The 26,634-nt window shown below is 46.7% G+C and overlaps 10 protein-coding genes across 10 annotated transcripts; 5 read left to right on the forward strand and 5 right to left on the reverse strand.

Annotated features, from left to right (window-relative positions):
• Positions 1–616: 616 nt before the first annotated feature.
• Positions 617–2,403, reverse strand: GL218_03523 (Nucleolar protein 12; the record flags this gene model as incomplete). The annotated part of the gene is made up of 3 exons (XM_033580087.1): positions 617–2,203; positions 2,267–2,333; positions 2,393–2,403. The coding sequence occupies 3 exons, from the start codon at positions 2,401–2,403 to the stop codon at positions 617–619; spliced, it is 1,665 nt and encodes a 554-aa protein (XP_033436215.1).
• Positions 2,404–3,118: 715 nt separating this feature from the next.
• On the forward strand, positions 3,119–5,224 carry GL218_03524 (Transcriptional regulatory protein dep1; the record flags this gene model as incomplete). Its single annotated transcript, XM_033580088.1, has 4 exons — positions 3,119–4,058; positions 4,116–4,185; positions 4,241–4,727; positions 4,787–5,224. The coding sequence occupies 4 exons, from the start codon at positions 3,119–3,121 to the stop codon at positions 5,222–5,224; spliced, it is 1,935 nt and encodes a 644-aa protein (XP_033436218.1).
• Positions 5,225–5,772: 548 nt separating this feature from the next.
• On the reverse strand, positions 5,773–6,122 carry GL218_03525 (Cytochrome c oxidase assembly factor 3, mitochondrial; the record flags this gene model as incomplete). Its single annotated transcript, XM_033580089.1, has 3 exons — positions 5,773–5,858; positions 5,930–6,057; positions 6,112–6,122. The coding sequence occupies 3 exons, from the start codon at positions 6,120–6,122 to the stop codon at positions 5,773–5,775; spliced, it is 225 nt and encodes a 74-aa protein (XP_033437098.1).
• A 923-nt stretch (positions 6,123–7,045) lies between these two features.
• Positions 7,046–9,618, forward strand: GL218_03526 (mRNA cleavage and polyadenylation specificity factor complex subunit pta1; the record flags this gene model as incomplete). The annotated part of the gene is made up of 6 exons (XM_033580090.1): positions 7,046–7,383; positions 7,532–7,697; positions 7,750–7,880; positions 7,939–8,142; positions 8,194–8,542; positions 8,593–9,618. 6 exons carry the CDS (start codon positions 7,046–7,048, stop codon positions 9,616–9,618), a joined length of 2,214 nt encoding a protein of 737 aa, XP_033437431.1.
• Positions 9,619–10,386: 768 nt separating this feature from the next.
• On the forward strand, positions 10,387–11,763 carry GL218_03527 (Actin cytoskeleton-regulatory complex protein END3; the record flags this gene model as incomplete). Its single annotated transcript, XM_033580091.1, has 3 exons — positions 10,387–10,623; positions 10,691–10,925; positions 11,030–11,763. 3 exons carry the CDS (start codon positions 10,387–10,389, stop codon positions 11,761–11,763), a joined length of 1,206 nt encoding a protein of 401 aa, XP_033437096.1.
• Positions 11,764–12,396: 633 nt separating this feature from the next.
• On the reverse strand, positions 12,397–13,868 carry GL218_03528 (Apoptosis-inducing factor 2; the record flags this gene model as incomplete). Its single annotated transcript, XM_033580092.1, has 3 exons — positions 12,397–12,618; positions 12,725–13,507; positions 13,752–13,868. 3 exons carry the CDS (start codon positions 13,866–13,868, stop codon positions 12,397–12,399), a joined length of 1,122 nt encoding a protein of 373 aa, XP_033437101.1.
• Positions 13,869–15,844: 1,976 nt separating this feature from the next.
• Positions 15,845–16,409, forward strand: GL218_03529 (putative acyl-CoA-binding protein; the record flags this gene model as incomplete). Its single annotated transcript, XM_033580093.1, has 3 exons — positions 15,845–15,938; positions 16,080–16,147; positions 16,257–16,409. The coding sequence occupies 3 exons, from the start codon at positions 15,845–15,847 to the stop codon at positions 16,407–16,409; spliced, it is 315 nt and encodes a 104-aa protein (XP_033437102.1).
• Positions 16,410–16,765: 356 nt separating this feature from the next.
• On the reverse strand, positions 16,766–17,286 carry GL218_03530 (putative tyrosyl-DNA phosphodiesterase; the record flags this gene model as incomplete). Its single annotated transcript, XM_033580094.1, has 2 exons — positions 16,766–17,172; positions 17,238–17,286. The coding sequence occupies 2 exons, from the start codon at positions 17,284–17,286 to the stop codon at positions 16,766–16,768; spliced, it is 456 nt and encodes a 151-aa protein (XP_033436307.1).
• Positions 17,287–20,118: 2,832 nt separating this feature from the next.
• GL218_03531 (uncharacterized protein) lies at positions 20,119–22,403 on the forward strand (the record flags this gene model as incomplete). Its single annotated transcript, XM_033580095.1, has 3 exons — positions 20,119–20,321; positions 20,454–22,008; positions 22,062–22,403. The coding sequence occupies 3 exons, from the start codon at positions 20,119–20,121 to the stop codon at positions 22,401–22,403; spliced, it is 2,100 nt and encodes a 699-aa protein (XP_033436306.1).
• A 663-nt stretch (positions 22,404–23,066) lies between these two features.
• On the reverse strand, positions 23,067–26,300 carry GL218_03532 (Phospholipase D1; the record flags this gene model as incomplete). The annotated part of the gene is made up of 11 exons (XM_033580096.1): positions 23,067–24,185; positions 24,330–24,524; positions 24,577–24,679; positions 24,744–24,986; positions 25,034–25,133; positions 25,185–25,304; positions 25,360–25,383; positions 25,431–25,704; positions 25,760–25,770; positions 25,840–26,013; positions 26,078–26,300. 11 exons carry the CDS (start codon positions 26,298–26,300, stop codon positions 23,067–23,069), a joined length of 2,586 nt encoding a protein of 861 aa, XP_033437632.1.
• Positions 26,301–26,634: the final 334 nt, after the last annotated feature.

Below are 26,634 nucleotides of genomic sequence, written 5' to 3' on the forward strand. Positions count from 1 at the left end.
CAACTATATACGTGTGTAACGATATCTCGCTGGCAACCTTGAATAAATACATGTACGTACCTTAGGTAAGTAGGTACCTAAGTAATGCATATAGAAAATATTAAGCAGGTGCAGTTTTAGAACTTATACAGGTAATACGTGCTTCATGCTGATAAGTCTGATCAATATCTCAACGCCTCCAGATAGTATTACTTATAATATACACTCAAGCTCAAGTACATACCCATATCATAGGTGCAAAATGCGAATTTATCAAGCTTCACCGCTTCGGTAGAAAACAAAACAGTTATTTATAACAAGGACCTACCTGTTCACAAGTGCAGCTAAGCCATACCTAACGTAAAATAGTAAAGCCAAACGTGCATTAGCGTGAGTTAGTTTAAATTATTACCTAGGTAGATATTAGACGATTGGATTTTTCTTCATTAGATTAGAAGGCATCTACAAATACATAATACCTTAGGTACCTACCTGGATAGGTGTATTCCGTACTACGAGCAGCTCGGTCACTATAGTTCGGTAATAATATGAATGATTTTACTACCTAGCTAATTCTGGGTATCAAGGCAATACATTAATTATAGAGCATCAATGTTAATAATTGGTAGATAGTACTCTACTTTGTCCCCTTCTTCCTCCATTCCGCCGCTCTCTTAGCTCCTCGACCCTTCGTCTTCGCCTTGACTACGCCTTTCTTCCCTTTAGTCTTGCCGAATTTCAGATCTGCGGGCCTACCATCTTTTTCGCTAGCTCTGCGACCTTCAAAGATGATTTGCTCGGGGGATTTGAAGGTCTCGGCGGCAGCTGGTTCCATTATCTCTTTGCGTGGTTTTCCTTCGCCTTTGACTCCGTGACGCTGTCTTGCCGCTGCGGCTCTTCCTAAGAGCTTCCCTGCCCTGCCTGCTAGAGACTGCTGCTCAGGGGTTATCTTTGGCTTATGTTTAGTACTCTTCGACTTCTTATCTTGGCTATGTAAACCCTCGAGTCTGGCCTTCTGTGTCCGCTCCATAGCAAGGGCCGTCTTTCGAGGATCCTTAGCGCGAGATACGCGTAACACCCGTGGCAACATCGGAGGAAACTTCTTGCCTTCTAGTAATAGAGCTGATTCAACGTCGTTGATATCGTAGAATTGCACATATGCAAAGCCTTTGCCCACCCGTGTCTTGGGATCCCTAGGAATACGGACGCTCTCTACTTTACCAGCATGCTGACCAAAAATTCGCCATAATCCTTCTTCAAAATCCGCCGGAATCTTTGTGCGCTTCTTCGTTGTAGTTTCCCCCTCAGCAGTGGTGTTAATGACGGTTTCGTCATCTACGAAACCAAGATTTCCCACAAAAACACATCTTCGATTATCTACCGCGTTGGGATGCGCTACGCTATCCACCCGAATATGACGTTCGAGAATGACAGAACCATTTAGCTCTTTGAGCGCAGTACGTGCAGCAAGAGGGGTTGAGTAGACGACGTATGCGTTGGTAGATTTCGTCGTCGCGGACATGACGGATTTGGTAATGAACGCAGCACGCTTTGGCATCGCGCCAGTGGAATATGCAGTTGAACGGAAACGTAGAGACTCAACTTTATGCGGCCCACTGGCTGAGTCTAGTGCTGATAGTGGTGATGAAAGATGAGATATCAGAAGCTTTTTTGCTTTGGATGAAGAAATGGCTTCAGCTGAAACATTTCCGAGGAATAGAGTTCGGTTTGCCTTATCCAATTCGACATCCGTATGATCATCCGTCTTCGCAAGAAGGGATTCGTGAACTAACGGGGTTTCACCCTCATCTGAGTCTTCCGCTACTTCGGTTGTTGTGTCGTTTATTGCTTGACCGGCTTCGCCCTTGCGGCGTTTTTCAGATTGCGCATCCTTTTCCGCGTCGTCGGCCACTTTCCGCATATATTTATCCTCTAGGTCGTCGTATTCATCTTTGCGCTTCCTCTTACGATCCTTCTTTTGCGGCGCTGGCGACTCTTCTGCAGACTCGGAATTGTCTGACGCTACTTCATCATCTGAAGAGATACCTCCCTCGGCATCTTCATCTAAGTCGCTTAGGATCTCATCGTCAACCTCTTCACCATCGGCAGTCAATTCATCCTCTGAACCTGATCCTTCATCATTTGACGTTTGTGAAGGTTTCCTTTCTTTATGTGGAAGTAAATTTGAGTACCGTGTCTTTGAGGGTGCTTGTACAGGCCCGGCCTATTATCAATCAGCTTGCGAGACTCTACCAGTCGCAGTATATGATGTAAGTAGACGACTTACACTGCTTGCGAATAGAGCATCGAGGGTGGGGTCGATAACTTTCGTCGATGCGGTTAAACTAGGCTTTCTGACCGCCGTTAATATATGACATGTTCAACAGCATAAAAATGAGTATGATAAACTTACGATTTGGCCATTTTCACGTTGTTACATGAGTTGATAAATAGTGAAGTTTATTTATTGCATTGCGAGTTGCGAGTTGCGACCAGTAGAGAAAAAAAAAAGTATCTTTCTTATCTTATCGAGCCCGAGCAGCCAAGGTTTGAGTGGTGGATCAATTGACTGAATGGGATTGGAAATTCGATACATATCGGATAAAAATACGCAGATACCTCTTAGAGATAGTCACGGACCGCTACAGTACGCGTGTGTGTTATCGATAAGCGGTTTTGTTCGGGGTTGCCAGATGCCGTAGGTAAAGATTGGGGTTATTTTGGGGGTAATAGTTAAGGTGTCAGTGCTGCCAGTGCTGCCAGCGGCCGGTGCTTGCGCGCAAAGAGAACCCTCCCCCATTTGATCACCACCTTTACCACCTTTACATCACTTTTTTTTTTCTCGATAACTAGCACCCAAATCTATAGACACTCGTTTCGTAATACATGTCCCTTTAATCGCCTGACCGCGGCGTCGTGCTAAAAGCTTTACCTTTTACTCAATATTTCATCACCCATCCGATTATTTACTTTCCTTCCATTACCTCTGCCTCTATTCTTTCCAAGCTCTAAAAACTCATCCGACAATTCTACCGCCACAACTGCGCTCTCTCTTTCTCCCCAAGTCAACCTTTAATCTTCCATACCAGTGGAAGTTATACTTGGCTAAAGAACAGAGGATATTAATTATTACAATAAGATGGCAACTGGAGACACGGCGCCCGCGCCGCTTACCATTCCACCCCCGCCGATCGAACCGCTCTCCGATGACGATGGCTCAAGTCCGCTGAGTGACGTCGAAGATAAGGATGGCGATCCAGGGGACTTACATAGTCTAAATGATGCTACCCCCGACAATCGCAACGAAGACGCAAGCTCGGTAGACGATCTTTCCGACGCAAACGATACCGAAGCTGAGACTGAACGCCTCTACGACACGCCCCGAAATCCTACCCGTCATAAGGACGTAGTCCTAAAAAGGTCAGCAGATGAGCAAGTCTATGAGCGTACCCCGAGTAAACTGCGACGGCACAATACAAGAACTGGGCAGAATAGAGAGGAAGACGACAGGCCATTCTTTGAGGAAATGTCAATAGCTTCCAGCCCCCCAGCGCAAGAGACAAAGACACTGAAAAGGCGCCAATCACCGACCCTAGATATATTAGTCGAAGCTGCCACACAAGAAGTCGAGAGCAGAAAGCGAAAACGAGCCTCCATGCCTATTGAAAATTCTGAACCTTCACAGCTACTGCAAAAGCGTATTGGTTCAGTACCTACACCCAATCGGCAGGACATAGATGGCGACACTCCGATGGCTGATGAAGACGACCCTTCGATACATACGAATAGCGGCGAACCCTCGGCAGACGAAGCCATTACCGCCCTAGCTGGTATAGATCGTATTACGAACAACACCCAAGGAGCCCAGTCAGACCAAGAGGTCGTACCCAAGAAGCAGACGCGCAGTGGTTCAAAGAAGCTCAAAGCCACAGAGCAGACAATTGAGGCCGATGAACCGCCGGAAGAAGCCGTTGGTGATCCGGTGGCCGAAGACGACGGTGCTCACGCTGGCGAGGACGAGCCACTTGAAGCTGATGTAGACGAAGAAGCAGAAGCAGCTCATAGAAATGAAGAAGAACGTATGGAATTATTGTTTCGGCCATGTCTAAGAGCCCATGCTAACCTACACTTACCAGTCGAAAGAAAGAAGACGGCCTATGATCAGTTGACAGCAATCGAAAAACGATTCGCAACTTTCAGAGATAGGTTCGTTTTGTTTATTCTTAATAACGACGATGCCAATCTATTAATACCGCTTTAGGTTATACGAAGAACGACTCGAGCAGTTGAACCAAGAAGAAGTAATGCTACGATCCGAGACCATAACGCACCCCGAGTACCTTGCTATGATGCAATGCATAGACGCACGAAGAGACGAAAGACTTCGTGTGGCAAACCGAGAACTAGAACTTAAGGTGGAATCTCTAGAGAGATGGGCGGTTTCTAGGCGATCACAAATCCATTCTCAGTTCTTCCAGTCTGTTAGAGAGTCGAGAGAAACGATCTTGGCAGAGCTCGGTCAGCAGTGGTATGACATCCAGCACGAGCGCCGCAAGCAAGCCAATAATGTACCTGAATTCGGCCTCCGATTCCCTCCTGATCCTATACAGCGCACCAGAAACGCACTTGCGTACAATAGAGAGGTAGCTATTTTGTCAGGCATAGCCAAGTACGAAGGTATGCCTGCCGCGCCGGAGATGAGGGGCGCAACTATACAAGATCTAGAGGATGATTTCGAAGCAATAAATGTAAGCTGTCGCAAACCAACAGCTTCTAGTGTATGATGTTACTGACCGTATGCAATCAGAGAAATCGACAACCATCGCTTCGACACCAAGTACATAGGCCTGCTTATGCGGATTACGGTGGGCTGCCGTTCGGCCAAAGTCTTGGTCCTGCAGGAGAACAGTTTATCGAACAAACCCCATGGGCAAACCCCAATCATCCATCAAATGCTCACCTTCTCCAACGACAGCCCTCGGCCCAACACGAAGCTCATGCGCATGGTAGTATATCAGGCGTATCATCAGGGAGACACCATCAATCACATCCGTTTACCAATGGTTCGACAACTCAGTCCTCTAATGGGCCTTCTAGGACCCAAAGAAATGTACCGAGACAGCTTTCTACCTCACCTGAAGTCACACGAGCCGCTAGCTTGTTAGAGCAGACTAAAGCGCGCAGCATGAGGGCAGCAGAAGCAGCTACGAGACATGAAAACAGTCAACCAGTAGGTAGCTTATGATACGCATTTATCGAGGAATCATTCATTTTCACGGGTGGGCAGAGCATGGCGCACATTCGGGACTAATTAGTCGGGTAGCCAGCAATGCTGTGTATCGTTGGGTTAAATAATCTTGCGAGATAGGAAATAGGGACGTTATACCCTGTGCATATGTTTTGCATTTGGCGTTACGGCTTACAATAGAGGCTTCCAACTGGTGTACGGAAGTGATCGTATCATGTTTGCAGTATGTTGCGTTGTTAGCGGGTGGCGTCTTCAAAAGGACTGTAGAGAATGAGGAGATCTCTATGATACATGTTGTTCGGATTGTCTCTATAGACACATATTCTGGCGTTTTAGGAGGCTCGTCGTTCGTTGATAGGCTCGACATAGGCCGCGATACCACATAGTGTATATTCATTTACAACCTTTTTCTTGAAACGAAAAACGTAGTCCCGACTTTATAGACATTATCTCCGATGCCAACGACTAACAGTATATTTCGTGAACTGATATTATGCCTTCCTATTTTCTTGATAACATTATTTCTAATGATATAACACTTGTACTTATTTGTTCTCAGTTTGACTCGGGGCGCTAGGGACCTTTACATCTTCGAACTCGTCCTGTCCGATGACGCTGATGGTGTATGCATCTATAAGTAACCAGGTCAGCAAATCGGTACCGTCTTCCTTAAGGAAATAGCTACTATGAATAATTACTCACAAACGCCAATTGCAAACGCCGCTACAGCAGAACCAACAACGGCATTCTTGAAGAGGTAAGGTCGTCGTGCTCGAATGAGAGCAGGGGATTGTCTGAACCGTCTATCGTAGTATGAGGAGCTTCCGAATCTACGGGTTTATCAGATATAAAATGCCATAATCTTGTTCTACTAATAAACATACCCAGCAGCCATTTTATGATTTATTTGCCCAGTCGGGCGTGTTTCCTCTTATGTGCGATACGGTATTAGAGAAAAAGGTTGAGGCTGAGAAGTTAGGCGCATTGCAGGTAGAATGCTTTATGTAAATGCTGTACATGTATTAGCAAATCTTGATCTGACGATGCGGCGGCTTAAGTGCTGCAACTACCTAATGTACGAGGTACCGCATAGGTTGAGGTACATAAGGTACATGTAGGTGTGCCTCCCATGCGTTCAGTGGTGGAAGCCGCTACTCTAAAATAGTACTAACTAACACGTACCTACATACACGGAAAGTACGAAGTACATATATACGTACACTACCTAGGTACATACCCGTCGGGGTATTCACGGTAACTAAGGTTAGAAGCTTTCTTTCAAGTCTCCAATCTGAATTACATACATGCGGAAGGCGCCCTGAAGCTTTCTCTTCAGTCGCGACCAGTTAATAGATGCTCAATTTCGTTCTCCACGTCCTTTCCTAATTTCTCTTTACACCATTAAAGATATCCCACGTTCCTAATTTTTATTTTTCGAATCATTAAAACCGCAACCTATCAAAAATCATCTCCAGCTATGAGCATGGTTCTCAATTGTTGATACTGGCATATCATGAAAGATGATGCAGGCTACTTACCCGGCGATCTTCTAATTGACATCACCGGGCAGACACGAATACACAGACACGAGCACTCTCGACGCGCCACAATACAACTTGTAACATCGACACCCTCATACACTCCCACCCTCCCACATTCTCGATACTCAAACCTTAAGTCTTTGTTCTTTTAACTTGGATCATATCAATTACTAGCGATATCGGGTTAGCTATTCATGCTCTGTCAAGGCACCGTATCTCGACATTTTCGACTTGTATAAAAGCTTAGGCCTGGTTAGGTCTACCTGAATAAATCGCAATGGCGGCAGCTCAGCTTTCCGTTCAAGACCAGATCCGCCAGCTTGAAGGTGCCCGGAAGCTTGTTTTAGGTAATGCGAACTATTACACCCAAGTCATTCAAGCTACGCTCCCCATCATAGGACCTTCAGCGCAAGTGGAATTCCGACGATGGGGCGCTGAATTCCTTGCCGAAGCATTTGCGACACCCGCTATCGCACCTGGCCAGAAAGAGACTCTATCTCTAGTAGTATTGGAAACACTTAAGTTACTAGTGGAAGACGTCAACCAGGATGTCATAGTTCTGAGAGGCGTCATTCAGGCGGCGGCCAGTATATACCCGTTGGCCTTACGATGGATGTAGGTTTATCCCGATTGGTCACTGTAAACTCGTAGACTTCGGCGGGCTATGCCTACCGAGATCGTGCCTATGCGCCCTCTTTCTAGAACCACATTCATCAAATGACGTGCTCTAGAGTCCACAGCGCTGACTTTTTGATCGTCCTAGTATTAACAACTCCTACGACACGCACACATGGGAACGAATGACTGCTATCAAGAGCAGGATTCTGCGAATATGGGACACTGCTCCGTTAACCATCCGAATTTGCTGTATCAAGTTCGCTCAACGGGTCGTACTTGCGCAAACGCAGAGCATAAACCCAGAACCAAGAGTAGGGATATATCTTATTTATTTTATTCAACCAATACTAACATTATATATAGCGTGGTGATCTCCTTGATATATCGCTTGTCATGATTCCTCCAAGCCACCCCATTCTTGATCCTCCCACACTCGAAGCCGAAGCATCAGGCCTCCTAGACAGAATGCTTGGGATTTTGCAAGACAATAGCAGGTAAGATACGATGATCAAGTATTACGCTGATATTTAACAACTGACAAATTATTTTTAGCGACGCATTGATTGTAGATGCGACTTTGAACACCTTATCTATTCTCGTCCGAAACAGACCAGCTACGTCAAATAGGATCGTGAACACTGTTCTTAACTTCAATCCGCTCAAGCTTGCGAACTCGCCTTTAACTCCTAAGACAAAAGTTCTTATAAAATCAATGGAGAAGACAACGCGCATGTTGCTCATGCACCTATCCAGACGGTAAGAGTTTAACATGGCTAATACCTATCTACGTCACTAACATCATTCTAGGAACCCGCAGAATCCGCTAGTCGGTCGTATGCAACAATATATCGAACGTCTTATGCGTTCAAGAGCCGAAATATTTGATGAAGGTGGCCGTAAAAGAGCATTGGCAGAGCAAACCAATGGTGTAGAGGCCAAGCGCCAACGGACAGGAACTGCACCACCCAATCCGCAACTCGAAATCACCCCGCTGAAGCCAGGCCCTCATACCCTTGCAGAAGTCTTCACATTCACTAGTAACGATGGTCTGAAGCACTTCGACGTCAGTAACAATGTTCCAGCACCTATTGCCGCTAGAATCAGTGTTACTACCATCGCCCGTATAGACCCGCAGCTCCTAGATCGTGCTATTCAGGTATGTTAAAGCAATACACGCCCTTATGACTATGGCTTACCAAGATACAGGGTGTACGAGATCGCTTGACAACGCTGTACGAAGTCCAACCACAGCCAGTCAACCCCGAGACATCACCACTTGATGTTGAGGAAGACGAGGACGACTATGAGCCCGATTTTTATACGGCGGAGGACACTGAACAGATTCTAAACAAACTTGATTCTTCGCCTGCGGATGAACGCCATGAGCTAGAGAAGCCGGCATTGGGTGGTCTTGCGTTACCTACTTTCCGGCTACCGCCGGCGCCAACATTAAATCCTGAGCACGCTACCAAAGTAGGGCAAGGTTCGGTCACAAGAGTGTTTGGTACGATGAGAACTCTCGAGGATCCCGCCATCAAGAAGGCCAAGGCTGGCATCAATAGACTTGCAGCCAGCTCATACGACCGAGACTCCTGGATCACAGTAATAACCCGCTTGGCAACGAGGGCCAATGCAGGACTTGATATCCCGGAGGAAGATGAAGATACTAAAGGAGTTCTCTCAACCACCCGTCTGAGCGATGCTATTCGGGAGCAACTCTTCAGTTATGTTCTCGAGGACTTCCGAAAGCGTATCGAGGTAGCCGTGTCCTGGTTAAGCGAGGAGTGGTATAACGATAATATCCAAGAGCGAACCACATCATCTTCGCCTGTCCCTAGTGATATCCCGATTCACTATGAGAAATGGACACTGCGTCTTCTAGACGGATTCATTCCTTATCTCCATTCCCAAGACAAGGTGCTCACACGGTTCCTAAGCGAGTTGCCCGAACTCAACCTAGCCATCTTTTCACGAGTTAGAACCTTATGTCGAGATCCAAGCTTGGTAAATCTTACTCTCACAACCCTATACTACCTAGTAATGATGCGCCCGCCCGTAAAGGATCTCGCACTGGACGCTATTCAGGACATCTGGACAGACTATGAAGACGCAAGACCTATAGCTGCCAAGTACTTGCAAAGATGGCGGCCTAGCTTCGTAGAAACAGCACAACAAACTATACCCGGGAGTGAAGGAGTTGTTGGTACCAGCGTCACTACAGTTGTTACGTGATACCCACTTAATTACGATTGCGTTGAGCCTTGGGAGGTTAATTATAAAGGAGGCTATCTCTTAGCTCATACCTAGTAGATGTGGCGGTTCTCGGAGGCATAAAGGCCTGAATGATATACCACGATATTGGCGGATGGAGGAACAGGCAGGGTGCCTGGAAAATGTAAATCATTATTAGGGATTAAACAGAACAGCGACGGCCACATGTACAGAGAGATAAAGGAATCGTTATGGAACTCGATTCCTAGAGATGGTGAATGAATGATAAAATACAGGAATACATCAAACATAAGTATATTGATGTATTGAGGTACCTACATGTGCCTACTAATTTACTATGTAGATGTCTTCTAGTCTGCAAGTCCAATAAATTCAGTATAGACGCATATATCCCATACGTCTAATAGTAAGACAGTATTATTAAGTGCAAAGGCTATGCTTATTTACTGTACAGCTGAGCCACAGCTGACGCGCGACCTCTTGTTAAGGAGGAATTAAAGTAGGTCCACTTAATGCTTTAGGATAACGGTTAGTTGCATATGCTTAACTTACAGGCATTGAGACCCGGCAACGAATAATTCCAAGTTACCTCATACAGAGCTACTTCACCTCATACAAACATCTAATACCTATAGCTTTAATTCTAGCTAGTCAACCAGCGAAACAATCTTTCTCTTTTTTTCGAACTCGCCTATCGATGGAATAGCTTAGAAAGAATATACGAATATCTACACAACGAGTAACATCCTTACTCTGTAGTGCCTCACAATGGCACCTCGCATCGAGGCTCAGGAGATCGAAACGTATTGGAACATATTCACAACCAGGACCAATGGCGGCAAATACTTAACGGGCGAGCAAGCGGCGCCGCTACTGAAGAACAGTGGGTTACGGGACGACCAGCTTGAGCGTGTATGGGATGTAGCCGATGTAGACAACGATGGTAATCTCGACTTTGAGGAGTTCTGTGTGGCTATGCGCATCATCTTTGACATAGTGAATGGTGTAAGTTGTCCACCTGCAGGTCGGACTATACCGAAGCGAGCGGCTAACATAGGCTGGAAATCAACAGGAATATGCCGATGTGCCAGCGACGCTACCAGACTGGCTCGTCCCCGAATCTAAAGCCCATCTCGTCCAGGCCAACCGCGCCCTCACAGGCAAGCAGGCGCAGTTCGAACAAGTTGACGACGACTCGGATACCCCGGGGCTCAAGGATGGCTTCGATTGGTATATGAACCCTCAGGATAAAGCCAAGTATGAATCGATATACCAGGAGAGTCGAGACATGCGAGGAGAAGTGGCCTGTAAGTCCTATTTTTTTCTTCCCGCACCCCCTTTTATTATTCTGCCCTGACAAGAGGTAAGAAGACGTGAAGCAGCGAAGACTAATAAGGATGAGGAACAATAGTTAACTCCCTCGAGGACTTGTACGAATCCCTCGACGTGCCCGACACCGATATCCGATCAGCGTGGAACTTAATCAACCCCTCGGCCTCGTCCACCGTCAACAAGGATGCCTGTCTTGCCTTCCTCCACATCCTCAATAATCGACACGAAGGCTACCGGATCCCGCGCACGGTGCCCGCGTCCCTACGCTCCTCCTTTGAGCGCAACCAAATCGACTACCAGGTCGATAGCGCTCGCAACAACCCCGCCGCCTCGCGCTGGGCCGCTCGCGCCGACGAAAACACGTCGACCGGCCGCAAGGCCAAGTTCGGCGATCAATACCTAACGCGCCTCGGCCGCGGCGGCTTCAAGGCCGCGGGCACGGACTTCAGCTCCGCCCAGAGCGACGAGCAGTGGGAGGAAGTACGGCTAAAGAAGCAACTACAGGAGATCGAGGACCGCATGGCGAAGGTAGAAGCCGATGCGAATGCTCGTCGGGGTGGCGGAAAGCGGGATACCAAACCTGCTCTCGTCAAGCGCGAGCTCGAGCAACTGCTCGACTACAAGCGTCGCGAATTGAGAGATATAGAAGAGGGCAAGGGGAAGGCGAAGACGGGGAGCAATCTTCGTGTTGTTGAGGACGATTTGCAGACGGTGCGGGCGCAGATCGAGGGCTTGGAGACGCATCTCTCGAGCCGGATGCAGGTTTTGGACCAGTTGAGGAGGGAGATTGAGGATGAGAAGGCGGGGAGGTAGGGGGTTACATATTTACCTCCTAGATCGAGCAATATCGTTGATGGGGAGAGGACAAGAAGATGAAGATGAAGAGAATGAGAAGGGTTTCCTCTCGTCTGAGACGAGAAATCGCTTGAGGGATGATAGAATCCCCTATGTGCGCAAGGCGGATAGCGAACTACAATACCTAGTCTGTAATTCAAATGTACTGTATAAATTTCCAAGTTCCGGTTCTATTGCGAGTTGTTGAACTCGAGTCAGGTTGGCTATAATAAATAACAATTACAATAATAATCACAAATCTAACATTTAGGTCATTAACTATCAGATTTGAAGTTTTTGGGATATTAGTAGCTACGGACGTGGCAAGATAGTTCTTAGCGATGTGTATATCACAGAAGAAGAAAAAGGAAGAAAAAAAGGAGTTAGGAATATCGTCTATTATCTCTATTATAAGACTATTGTCGAGAACCGATTCATCATTAAAAGAAGGAAGGGGGGCAGGGGTATCTTAGGGTGCACATTACGGGTTCTCTCCTCGGCCCCTATTCATCACAAGCGAACTATCCGACAATATCCTTAAAGCAGTATCCCTCTAAACCAAATTATCTCGAGGTAGGCCGGGCTCGACGAAAATATGCGGGTATTCGTAGTCTAGAAGGCGCTACCGTCGACGTAAGCAGGTAGCGACTGGATACCGAGGGTTTTGCCCTTGATTATGTAGACCATGATGGAGAAGACTTTAACGGGGCCCAGACGACCAGCTCCGCGACTTCGGCCAGTGGCTACCATGAGAACGTCCATCGGAAGCGTCTTGACGGGAGTAGGCGCCTTGCCCTTGAGGACGAGATCGATGTTCTTGGCGACACCAGCAGCCTTTAGGTAGTAGTTAGTTAGTAAAAGTTATCTGTTTATTTATATGTCCCGTCGTTTTCAATCCCTGATATTGATTCAGAGGTGGTGTAGGAGTAAATAAACTTACCTGTTTATCCGAAAGCACGAAGCTACCACGAGGCTTCCACACGATGTCACCTGCTGCCCAGACGTCCTTGGTGCCCTTGGCGCGGTAGAATTCGTCAATGTCGACGAATTTCTTGTCCGTCAGCAAGTCTACGGGCAGGTACTCGGTATTAGGCCGCATGCCCATGGTAGGCAAGTACAAGTCCGTTAGAATCTTCTCGCCGCTCTGCAGCACAACTTCGGTCTTGCCCTCGGGCGTGGAGTGAGCCGCATCGACACGGGCTGATTTCCGTACTTGCACGCCCAGCTTCTTCAGCTCGCTGGATACGTTGGACGCCAGGCTGTCGCCACCCAGGATCTCTTCGTCACCGGAGAGCAGAATGACTTCCTTCTCCTTTCCGTATTCAAAAGCAATCTCGGCGGCCACCTCGACTCCCGTGCTGCCTGCACCTGCAACTACAATATGCTTCGCAGTCTTAACCTTGTCTTGGATTTGTGTTACGAGTCCGGTAACCTGTTCGTGCGTGCCATTACTCTTCCAAGGCACGGTGCCGTCGACGGCGCGCGTGCCTGTTGCTAGAACTAGGTGGTCGTAGTTTAGCACGCGCTCGCCACCATCCCGTGTTGACACTTTGACGGTCTTGCCAGTGATATCAACGCCCTCAGCGCTGCCGACCACGAACTCAAAAGAGTCTGCTGGGTACTTGGCGAATCCTTTCTCGATGGGCTGGCTGTATTGCTCCTCCTTCAAGGCGCCCGGAACAATAGCACGCACGGATGCCAGGTTCCAGTAGAAATGGCTGTTCTGCGACGAGGAGTTAGCAAAATCCCCATTATTCCTATACAATTCGAATTCCAGGTTGAAACCAAGTGGATTTGTTGAAATTCAATGCGTTGCATATCCTATACATAGGTGGTATTCAATCACGTGAATCCTCTTATACGAAGCTCAGCGTCGTATTGTTGTTTTCCAGCTTCGCCTTACTCCGGGGGTCTGGTTATAGAGCGTAGAAACCAACAACAACATTATCATCAACAAGTCCGCTTACTTTGGAAACAAGGATAACTTTTAAATCCTTAACATGAGGTTTCGTATATTTCAGCAGTCTATGGGCAACACCCACACCGGCGTAGGCGCCGCCCAATACTACGATCGTCTTAGTCATGTTTGTTGGCGAAGTCCGGTTGCTGGTAGGAAGGGGTTATGTTTTGGTGATGGTTCGGAGAGTTTGAGAACAAGATGAAGAACTTGGACAATGTATGAGAATAAATAGTTTTAAGGAAGGAAAACAAAATATGCCAAAGAAACGGCGAAGGAAGTAGCTCTCCCTCTCTCTAACTTTCGGACGTGTCGAGATCCGGCAGGCAGCTGTGACTTATATACCTTGAGCTGTCGGTTTCACAGCAGGGAGGAACGGACCCTTATCATTCGATAGACTTTCACGCCTCAAACAACGGAGACCCCACTCAAGCCGAAAGGCCTAAAAGACCCAAGTTATTCATTTTTCACATAACTATCACATATTTTACATACCATTTGCATAGTTACCATCTACATAATACTACAATGTTTTGGTGGCTGCACAAAGAAGCCACTATTGGTCATAAGAATTGGCTCGGAAAACTTGAGATGAATAATATTCGTCCCATTGCTGACACAATCCAGTTTACTAGTATCATATTTAATTTGTCAATATGCGTTAGATTCATAGTCTTTTACAAGTAAAGGGGCGCTAAGGTTCAACGGTTATTCTTAAGGCTTCGGGGAGTTTAGGTAGTCTATTCCCCTTGATATGTTTATCTACCTCTGTCCGGCGGCCGTCCGAACGGCCATTCCCCAAACTAGGCTTCAAAGAGTTAAGTGAAATATCACGACTAAGGTGCAATACCCCTTGATTAGTCTAATGATGAATAATCTGACCAATAGAATGACTAATGCCATAATTTCTACTAGAGAAATATCGAGTCTCGACTTTGTATTTTGTCTTTTGTTTTTTGTCTTTTTCTACATTGTTTATCAACGAGCCCGACGTACATGATACCTCTGTCCTTCTCGTCCGACGGCCGGACAAGTCTTATTGGAGTTATCATTACACTTAGCCATCAATACTACTTCACCTAGGAAAGTGGAGGACTTTCTCGGTCCCGAAAGACTATTAGGACGAGGCTCTAAAAGTTTATGGGGAACAGATATCGGGCGCGATCTATTGGAGTCGAGACAGACAAGGGGGTTTCGTTCTCGTTGGTTTATTGGATAGCCTTATGAAATCCGAATAAATGCTCCCCCATCTAGGAACTTTACCGAAATGGGATTGCACGTTGCAGGGTCCTTTCGCATCAATGCGCGGGTTTTCATATTGAATGGCGTAATGCATGGTTTTCCATAGGAATGTGACAATATATTGGCCATAATTCAAATGAGCTGAGCTCTATACTGATAAGGCTAGCTAGAAAGAATGCATCTGCACGATGGTGTGTTAATTAACTAATTTAACACCAGGTAACAACAGATCGTATATCATCATTCTCCCTATGTTAAAGGAGTGTGATATAACTATTAATACACTTAATAAATTTCTTCACCGAATCCAACGGCGCAACCGAATTTGTCTTTTTTATATAAGTCTAGTAGATACCAACCACTTAGGCACGGTAATCATATATCGGAACGGGTAGAGATCCATTGCCCGTAAATCTAAGTGGTTCGGAGACGGTACATATTTACACCGATGCACGAAGCCGGGCCCCGGGCCTTGATCTCGAGGATCTCCATCTTCTGAAAGATTGCGGGTCCCTGAAAGCAATGCCACCAATTAGAAGCGGGTAACACTCGCATCACCCCGCGCAGCAAACGCATGACGAAAGTCGTCATGGCTGAAGCAACATTGAAATTTGAAAGTATTGAAGCAATCAACCCCGCCAAAACCTATTTGACCTACCTACTTACTTACACCTTAAGTTTCTAACATCATAAATTAATAAAAATCACAATCAGGTACCCATAGCTCTCTCATATATATTTAGCTAATCCCGTCTTTATATCTACTAGTTATATAAGGAAGTCGTTAGTAGAGTCTACAGCTAACACGGGATCGAATATTTTAGCCCTCAAATACTCCCTAAACCTCTTAAACTCGTCAAAATGGTCGACATCAGCCCTGCTTTTGCTAAGGCCCAGGAGGACTCCAGGAAGCTCACCTCCAAGCCTGGCAACGATGAACTCCTCGAGCTCTACGGTACTTAATCCCCTTTCTCTTTCCTATTATATATATGCAAACCACCTATATCTAGCTACCGTCTCCTATGTCTCCTATAGCCCAATAACGGAGAATGTATACAATAAAAGTAAAGAAGCTGACAACAGTCTCCTTATATAGGTCTCTTCAAGGTCGGCAACGGCGAAGACTTCAGCAAGGCCGAAAAGCCCGGCGTGTTCGACCTAAAGGTACGCGAACTCTCTCTCTCTCTCTCGTTTCTCCCTCGCAGCCAATCCCAACAAGCGGGATTCGCGTAGGACAACGGTAGCACACGCATAAACTAACCCGACCACGTAGAACAAGTACAAGTACCAGGCGTGGCAGAAGCTCGTCGACGAGGGTATCAGCCCCGCGGACGCCCAGGACCGCTACGTCAAGCTCGTCGAGACCCTGAAGGAGAAGTACGGCTACGACGCGAACAAGGAGCCCGAGGCCGTCAAGAGCTCTTAGAATTCGTATAGAGCTCTAAGCTCCTCCGTCGTTGCAGATTTATCTATCGCGTTCTCTTCGTATTACCTAGACTCGTTAAGTCGATTAGCCAGCCCCCCGTGTTCATACATAGCGATGTTAGGTGCGCTCCAGTTTCGAAAGGAGCCCTGGGATTCTTCGCGGTTAGACTACGTGGGCAGCGATGCGCTGCAGACGTTATAGATATATAGATTAATCTATACCATCATGTGAACGTGCGAACGCGACTTCAAGATAATCGAGGGAAGTGATTTACGAATAGATCTGTTTCATACTCGAGTTGCTCGTTCAACTTAATAGCTCTGCTACACATCGTCCTACATTTATATCTCCTGCGTCTAATCCTTCCAAAAATGACCCATACAGTCGGGTTCCGTATAGCTTGCCGTAGCTACCCATGGAACTTCATTGTCTCCGTATCTCTGTAGAGGCAGGCTATACGGTATCCTTAGACCAACTATGGGCTCGTCCCCGTCTAGATCGTCTTTTGCAGGCGTATCCGTCTTAAAGATACCAACCATCTTAGCCCCGTCCGCAAATAATTCAGGCCACACGAGGACGCCAATCTCCCATGAGGCAATTCGTATCTGCCCGGTGTTTGCGGCTTCACCCCAGGCCTGCTTTGATATGTTGGCGGATGTGAGCAAGGCCCAATCGATGGTCTTGTTCTCGTTGTACCGTATGTAAGTCTTTATATGTGGCGCGGCACGTTTGCGTCCTGCATCCTGGATGCTACCCTCTTCGACTAAGGTATGGTTAGCTTAACAGTCTTTTAATGTACATTATGGACGAGTGAAGTTAAAGACATACTTAGCCCCTTCTCGCAATCGTTAGCCCAGTGGTGGAATATAGGTTTCATGTATTGAAGTTGCTTGGCTTGAGCTGCTGATTGTATCTTCATGTGTATAGAAGCGCCAGAAGCGTAGCCATCTAAGGAACGTCTTATCTCATCTGGAGTAGGAAATATTATCTTGAATTTAGGCTTCGAGGAACTCGTTCTCATAGATGATAATGGGTCAAATAAGGTGTGCTTTAGCCAGGTGTCTGTTGCACCCAGAGTTGCAATAGACGATATTTGCACCACGATCTCCGATTTCCCCGGCTGGATAGGGACAGGACTGAGGGCGTGTTTAACACCTGCCCATCCCCAGCGAGTCTTGCTAGGGTCGTCTCCGTTTATATCATGTCTTCCGGGTACGCTGGCAACTAGCGCCCCTCGTACGGCACTGAAGTCATATTTCTCCAGTTCATCAACCATGGACTTGCATATCTGTCTTTTAGTATTGTACGCTCGTAAGTAATTTAGCAAGTCGATTTTAAATCTTGGCCCGTAGCCAATGCGCATATCTGTTTCAGAAGACTTATGCGATTCCGTTAGGCGAGGGAGTCGTGGAGTTTGCCAAACGCCGTTGGTCAAATTCGTCCAGTCTTTTGAAATCATGTTGGCTGTACAAATAATAACTTGTGCTGTGTCGTCATGCCTAAATAATACAAGCATCTTCGAATGGTGAGTGCCGAATATCTCTGGCATGTATGCTGTATGAAGAGTGACATTTTTGTACTGAGAAGACTGTTTCTATATTGGGTGTTAGCATCAATACCTCATTCGAGTATGACTTATAAGTATTCTAGATTATTCAAACGGGGTTGGCATATGGCTATTAAAACTAGTTATACAACACATCACAATGCTTCTACGGTAGTTGGATTCAAGTTGAAAGTTAAGGGGGAGTATTCGTAAGTTTTTATAGTATGCTTTCTTTCAATATGTTAATATAATACCAACTCTTTTCATCGTATCATCACTCGCAACATCATGACTTATAGGTGACCAGCTCATCCGTACATATTAGGTAGTCTCACAAGGTACTGTGTAACCTGTACTTTAAACGTAGTGCGCACAGCATTACAGAAGATGGGAGTAAGCTTACCTCAAGCGACAACCTATTAGTATCCTCTCTCTTCCAGAACCCGTGTACGATATGAACTTTAACGAGCGACCTTGTATCCTCATCAAAATGGCTCATAAGAAAGTCCACATCGTGTAAGTAGTTGAACTCCCAGCACTCAGCTATTAGTGGATCGCCGAGAAGATCATGGAGGGAGACGGCTCCGATATTTGACTCTTCCGAAAGGTCCCTAATAGTGGTAAGCTTAAATGGAGACTCAACGAGTTTACACTCGTGAGTTCTCCTTTTCCTTGGTGGACTAATTGGGTGTGAAAGTGATGCTGGTATCTCATTGGACCTTTTCGTAGTGTTATCCCCTTCTGTATTACTTAAACGACGGCGCTTTGCTGAAGGCTCCGGCATGTCGAAAAACGGGGGTAGATGGGGACTACGTTGTATCAGTGAAGTGCAACGCGATTATCAAGATCCCTTCTAAAGGACGGGCTAAATGGTATATAAACATCAGCTGTAGCGGAGGCTATACCTACGAAAATGCCAAGGCTAGAGAGTTCAATGTTCGAAAAATATGCAGAAAGCCGATGTTAATATTAATCAAGTTTCAAGCGTAAAACAATCTCACAGGGCTGACGCGGACGGGCTGATTTGTGTTTAATGCTTCATGGCTAATGTCGCGATGGCGTAGCTTGGCAACCGATTGATCGTCGTAAATGTCCACTACTTTGAATTATGTGCATAGCACAACATATTACTAAATACGAGACTTTATTTAGCATCTGTTAAGCCATGTGAGATCTGGATGGTGAAGAGAGAATTTCAATATGTTACGCTATATTGAATAGAACCAAGTTATTTTTTAATTTATGAAGTTAAAATGGTATACATATCTGTCTATAAATATTATGTACCTATGAATAGAACATAGTAGGTAGGTACATTCCTGAGTTAAGACCGGATATGCCACCTTGCATCAGCCACATGGTATACATAGGTAATAGATACCTATATCATCTCATCGTGGCTAAGCACACTTTTGTTAGTGGTGTCCTTTTCAAGTATCGCTATTGCTGTAAGGGGTCGTGTGGAGACTCTTGATAAGGTTAAGACACACTGTATAACTAATTAGGAAAAGTACTAGCAAGGTAGCTCTTGTTTGCCTCTGACCATGAGTTGGCCTAGTACGGCTGTTTAGGTACTACGTGATACTCACTTTAAACTCTCCACACAGTCAATAACACCAAGAGACAGCAGAAGGCGGTGCACTGTTTTCTGGCCTTATGGAAAAGGTAAAGTGATAGTCTTGTTTCAACAATCCAATTTTCGCATCCTTCCCAACTTACGTACTTTTTTATCATCTTAACCATAGAAGTGATACAGACGACTATTAGTGACCTCGAGCCTCTTGAATGAATCTCTTTTATATTTTTGCTCCGGGTTGGCTTTTAATTCTGCAGAAATAATCATCTGCTTTCTTTTTTCCTATTCTCTTTTCATTCCTTGTTAATTTTCTTCCCACTGGACATATTCCGATGTACTGGAGCCGGTAACGCGCGACTCTCTCTTCGTTGCCCCTTTCTCCAAACACTAGACCGGAAAAAGCTCCTTGCCAACAACTTCAGTCCCTTCTCAACCTTTTGTGCTGAGTCGCGCGCTTGGCTATCTTAATCAATATTCGATTGACGCGACGACTTTTCTCTCCTACGTCGACGCTTTCTCTGCTATCATTGGTTGTTTAATCATTAATACGCTCGTTATTCGCGACAACAAATCGCACCCTATTAGCCATGAGGCTCGCCTCTCTCGCGCTGTTCCTCAGCGCTGCCGTCCTCGGCACTGCGCAAGCAATTGGTTCAGAGACAAGTGATAGTCCCGACCGAGAGAATACATATTTTAATGGCAAGAGAGTACCTCCATTGCTCGAATTAACCCCCGATACCATCGATAAGGAGCTGAAACTTTCAAAATTCTTGGTTGTCAAATATTACAGGTAAGACATTTTTATTACTAGGCTTTGGCTTTGGCTTCGGCTTCGGGATTCCATACATTATTTTCCGATAATGATATGTCCCTTCAGTGTTACTCTGTAGTATATCTTAGCCATTTACTTACCATTTAATAGTCCGTTTTGTATTCACTGTATAGATTATGCGCCGACCTATCAGACTTTGTACGAATACTACTACACTTCCAAAGCCCCGAGCGACCCGGAATCAGGATCCGCTGCAACTTCCTTCGAGAAGTTTTACGATATCCGATTTGCTGAGCTAAACTGTGTGGCTTATGGCGATCTATGTTCAAAGCATGAGATCACTACATGGCCCGAGACCCGAATTTTCAAAGATGGCGAGGTCGCTGACCGTGTCAATGGTGGTAAAGATATAACTGTCATCTCGAAAATGATTGAGGGCGCGCTCGAGAAGGAAAAGCCTGGTACTCGCCCTAAGGAGCTTTCGCTGCCTAAACCCGGTGCAAAATCGTTTCCCGAAGGATCATCCGAGACTGAAGGAACTGCTGAGAAGGTTGAGAAGTCTACGAAGGGCGAATCCGACGATGCTACTCCTGCGACTAAGTCTACGCCGGTGAAAGTGGACAGCGTGAAACCATCCAAGCCGACCAAGACTCCCAATCAGCAAGGGATTTCCGTATCCCTGACGGCCGAAAGCTTTCAGACTCTTGTAACAATGACCCAAGAGCCGTGGTTTATCAAATTCTATGCTCCTTGGTGTCACCATTGCCAAGCTATGGCTGCAAATTGGCAGCAGCTAGCTAAGGAGATGCAGGGTAAACTTAATATCGGTGAGGTCAACTGCGATGTGGAATCTAGGCTATGCAAGGACGTTCATCTTCGAGGTTACCCTAGTATTCTATTCTTTAGAGGGGGCGAGCGTGTTGAATACAATGGCTTGCGTGGTCTTGGCGATTTCCTTCAGTATGCCGAAAAGGCTTTGGATATTTGCACTGGCGTTCAGGATGTTGATGCCTCGTCTTTCAAGGCCCTCGAAGAGAAAGAGGATGTTATCTTCGTCTATTTCTACGATCACGCCACTACAGCCGAAGACTTCATGGCCCTTGAGAGATTGCCCCTCAGTCTGATCGGTCACGCTAAGCTGGTTAAAACAAAAGACCCCGTACTCTACGATAGATACAAAATTACGACCTGGCCTAGATTGCTTGTCTCGCGAGAAGGGCGACCTACGTATTACACACCCTTGACGCCTAGAGAAATGCGCGATACTCATCTGGTTCTTACTTGGATGAAGTCTGTCTGGCTGCCTATCGTCCCAGAGCTTACCGCCTCGAATGCCCGTGAAATCATGGATGGAAAGATCGTTGTCCTAGGAATCCTAAATAGGGAAGACCAGGAGACCTTCTTAAGCGCCAAGCGCGAAATGAAGCGTGCCGCAAACGAGTGGATGGACAAGCAAATACAGTTATTCCAGCTAGAGCGACAGAACCTTCGTGACGCTAAGCAGCTCCGCCTCGAGGAGGCGGAAGACCGCAATGACCAAAGGGCTCTGCGAGCCGCTAAAAGTATCCGCATCAGTATGGACATGTCTGACCGTAAAGAGGTTACATTTGCCTGGGTAGATGGTGTCTTTTGGCAACGGTGGATTCGAACCACTTATGGTATCGATATTAAGGATGGTGAGCGGGTGATCATAAACGATGAGGACGTAAGTTTAGACCTGAATGATCGTTTCGTTATATTGTATTAACTTAATTATAGAACCGACGATATTGGGATATGACCATCACGGGCAGCCCCATCGTCCCCTCGCGTGTATCGATCCTAGAGACCATCTCGAAGGTCACTGCGTCTCCCCCGCTAATTAAACCCAAGCTCACGATTTCGAGTTTCGAAAAGATCTTCTTCGACATACGAGTCACCTTTACCGAGCATCCGTATCTCTCCTTCGGCTGCATAGCAGGAATTGGTCTTGGATGTGCCTCATGGTTCCGGGGACGAATCCGGAGGAACCGTGGCCACTTCCGCCTAGAAGACAACCTTCCTATCAAAGAAATAAAGGAGGGTCTCCTTGGTAACACAGCTAATGGGAAGAAGGACTGAATAAGCATTTTTCAGGCGGGGAAATAAAGATTTGAAGCATTGGCATTTGGGAAGACATGGGTTACTGGAGTTGATATTCACCCAGCGGGAGTTTCTGTATACTACTCTCTTGTGTCCTCGCGCTTGAACAGGCGACCCATACAATTGCCCATCGTCATTTTTTCTACATATGGTGTCTTGGTTATGGATACGTTCTACATTAGTATAGAAAGCTACGGCACGTCACGTCACGAAGCTTTGGGACTACGGAAACGAAATGGAGGGGTGGCGGGGCGGAGCAGCTGAGGGTGAAAAGACGAGAGTGGTCAGGATAGACCGAACTCTCTTGTGTTTCTATCATGACAGCAGAGACAAATGCATCCTCATAATAATATCCCTTTACTATTTTGATATTAATCTGCTACGTCTTGGTTTTAGATGATCGGGTTATCTCTATGTTTAATGCTTATGTAGGATTTTATGAATAACAATGCCAATTATAATCATTAAGAAGTCTAGCATGATGATGATATCGTAACTCAACGCAGGTTATTATTTTCAGAGTTGCCTACCTAGGTATCTAGGTAGATGAAAAAGCAGGCAGACAGCAAGATGAGCTCGTCTTTCTATAGCTAAACCCCCTATTCAGGGCGCAATCTATATAATTGTCCGATCGGGTACATCTTAAGTGTAGATCTGATCTGTGAAAGCATTTAGACTAAGTCCGTTCTTCGCGAGGTCCTCGACTTCGATCAAAAACTCAAGAGGCATCTCAACCAAGGTGCCGCGGACACGGCTTAGCCAATCCTTGACCTCGGAAACGCCACCGGGGAACTCCTCGCGCACGACGTGTCCGTACTCGGCCTTGCTCTGCCCCTCCTCCTCCTCCTCGCGCCTGTGCCTGCGCTCGTTCTCTTCCTCGCCGCCGGGGATCGTAAAGTGGCGGCTGAAGAAGTCGTCGTATTGCTCCCAGGTACGCACTTGGTCGTTCGGCACGGGGTGAAACACCTTGCTGAAGACCTCGGTGTTGGTGCGCGCCGTCTCCGTCCACAGCCGCCAGAAGTCCTCGCTCATCGGGTCTTCGACTAGCCTGTCCGACGGCGACCCCCAGTCGTACTGCTGCGGGTCCCGGTCCACGGGCGTCCAGTTGGCGTTGGGCTCGTCCCAGCGCTGGTCGGGTAGGAGGCCGAGGTGCTTGCGGTAGAGCTGGCGGCGCAGCGACGTCGCGAAGCGGGACGCGCTGAACGGGCGCCCGTTCATGCTGCTTTCGACAGGCTCCTGGTCTTCGATTACGACGGCGATTTCGGAGTCGTGCGTCCCGAGTTGGCTGCGGTCGTTGAGGTTGGCTGAGCCGCAGATCACGAGGCGGTCGTCGGCGATGAGGACCTTGCTGTGGATGTATAGCTCCTCGGACACGAACGCGTTTATCTCGTCCTCTTCGCTGCCGTTCCACGGGACGTCGCGGATGTCGGTACCGCCTTCCATGTAGCAGCTGGACACGGTGTCCCAGGTGCTGTCGTCGACTTTGGAGGCGGCGGATTGGTAACGGTCGTAGCTGCCATCGTCGCCTCTCCTATTTTCATCGCCGTAGCGGTAGCCCTGCTCCCTGTCGTCGTGTTCGCGACGGGCGTCTTCGTAGGACACACCGCTGTCTTGTTCGGCTTGTCTTAGAGTAGAAGATAGGTTGATACGGTCGTAATTACGTAGGTTGTAGAAGCCGATGTAACGGCGCCAATCATCCACGCCCTGTTGTTGTAGGGACTCGATGATGCTGTGGCCACCGCGGTTGATACTGTTGTATTGCTGTAATGTTGAGTTAGCGGTTGCTTTTCTTAAATAGTTTCAGGGCGTTACAGATGTCCCGGGGTATAATAGCCAACCACTCAATCTAGTCGACTATGGGGTTCGGACTCTTGAGACAGGATAGAAGGATTCAGTGTTACGTACGAATTCCATAATAGCACGGGTTCCGAGGGCACCGTCGGCCTTCAAGTCACCGGCAAACGCAGGCACGGCTGGCATCAGCACAATGACGCGGAAGTCCTCCCTGTTGTTATGGGCGCGGACAATGCGTGATACAATCGTGGCACCTATCTTGTTCTCAACCGGACGCTGTTCATCAGATGTAGCTGTGATGAAGAACTGACTCGTGTTAGATAACTAATAAAAAGCACTGCTCGATTCAAGAGCTTACCTGGTTCTCAATATAGACAAAGTGCTCGGCATTTTCAATAGCGTTAATGTACGCATTGGCAATGGAGTGTTCCGTTGGGTGGCCGGCGGACCAATCGCAGCAACTTTAAGATAGTCAATATTGCATGACCCAACTATAACCATTCATAGGAGAGAGCATAGTCTTACCTTCTGCAAAGCTGGATCTTAATACCACCAGAATTGTCATAGTTGTCACCACCTCGGCTGCGGTGCTCTTCTTCGCCTCCTTCGCCCACAAGCCGTCTTATACCGCGATTAAAGTGGCCCTGGAAGTCATCGAACATACCATGGTGTTGTTCTCCACGGGACCTTTCGGCAGAGCCGCCAACCACGATCCTCTGATACTTGCCCGTATCTTTCTTGGTATATTTCTCACTGTATATGAAGTTCCTAAGACCACGTTAGTTATGTTTTATAAATTTTTCATAGGCGCTTACCATCGGTCTGTAAAGTGGTCGATGAGACTGTGCACGATAGGGCCTTTGAGGGAAATGGCAATATCAGACCAACCCATCCTTGAGTTCTTCGTTCGGTCGACTGTTTCGGTTAGAATATTTGACCGAATTGATTAGTATATAATGAACTCACGTTGGTTGTGATCCCAGTTGTCTACACCTTCAAAGTCGTAGACACGAGCATTGTTAAAATCTTGACCGGGGAAGACAATTGCGTCTAAATTACCGGGGTGAGCATCGGCAATAGGGTGACCTATTCGTTTTCAGCAAGCCGAGGCATCAATATAAGTACCATAGGATAAACTCACTGTTTGTATCGTATCTTCCAAAGCCTGGAGATATGTTAGCACTAATTTAGGGGCTTGGATGTTCCACGTACACATATCGAGACCACCCATGAAGGCGATGCGTCGATCGACGAGACATAACTTCTCGTGATGGGCCCAGTACAGGACAGTGTCACCAAATGAACCGTAAAGTTCCTTCAGTGCATCTCCGGAGACCTTGGACAAGCGAAAATCATTTAACTTGAGGTTTTCCAAAGACAAATCGGCAAAGGCTGTCTCAAGCTTCGACCGGTCTGTCGGCAGATGATCGGGGTGTCTAAACACTTTAATATTGGGATGTAGGGCCTCCAGGGCATGTTTGGTATGCTAACGAGAATAATCAGTAAGTTACATAAGTCTTAGATATAATATAGATACTCACCGCAGAGTCCACTAGTGGTGGTCCAATAGGTTAGCCGATCTCGTAGTTAGTGATAAAAGCTTAGTCAAGGGAGAACATACGGGTTAGGGCCTGAGTGACCTCCTTGTATACGATAATGCGTATTTCAACGCCTCTCTCAGCAGCTGCCCGCAGCATGTTATCGAGGCGGTACTGCTGATTACGCGAAGGAGGTCGACGAAGGTAGAGCTCCGGGCTCAGCCACCAGTCTAGAATATACACGCTTTCTCTAGCCTCTATGTTTTAAATTAACTGAGCTGTTCACGGTAGTATACTAGGCTTTAATTTAATATCACATACCTTCAAGAGCTAAAGATACGGCGTAGAAGTATGATGCTCCATCGACATACCACTTGACAGAGCCAGTAGTCTGAGGTGCAAAAGACTGGAAACGATAGTTGCTGGGCGCTTGTTGCTCAACGGCGCCTCCATCATCCTGCTGGGAATGTTCTTCACTGTTTCCCTTTAAGGCTTCCTTCACATCTTTAAAAGCATCTTCTGCCTTTTGCAGAAATTGCTCCATGTTGGATATGTTGGATATGATTGGGTTGTAAGTAATATGTAGGTCAAATGATGACTTGGCAAAAAGGTGGTGAGGAATCTAGATATCTAGGTAGACTTCATAGAAAAGGAAATAGACAATGGCTTAGAAGATTTAAATCAGCTGGGTTAGGTAGGTACTTAAGATAAATAGGCTACACTAATCCAAGATTTAGCTACGGTTTGTATACAAATCTGTATCCAAGAACAACCGTTGCGGTCAAGTTTGAATCACAGCTCTTATGTCGTGGAGGGGTGACGAAAGTCCTTGGTGGGACCCGGGAAACGGCCTTCAAGCTGAAGTCTTGGCTTGCATC

This window comes from Daldinia childiae (assembly GCF_008694065.1).
Source record: "Daldinia childiae strain JS-1345 chromosome Unknown Scaffold3, whole genome shotgun sequence".
Classification (NCBI taxonomy): Eukaryota; Fungi; Ascomycota; class Sordariomycetes; order Xylariales; family Hypoxylaceae; genus Daldinia; species Daldinia childiae.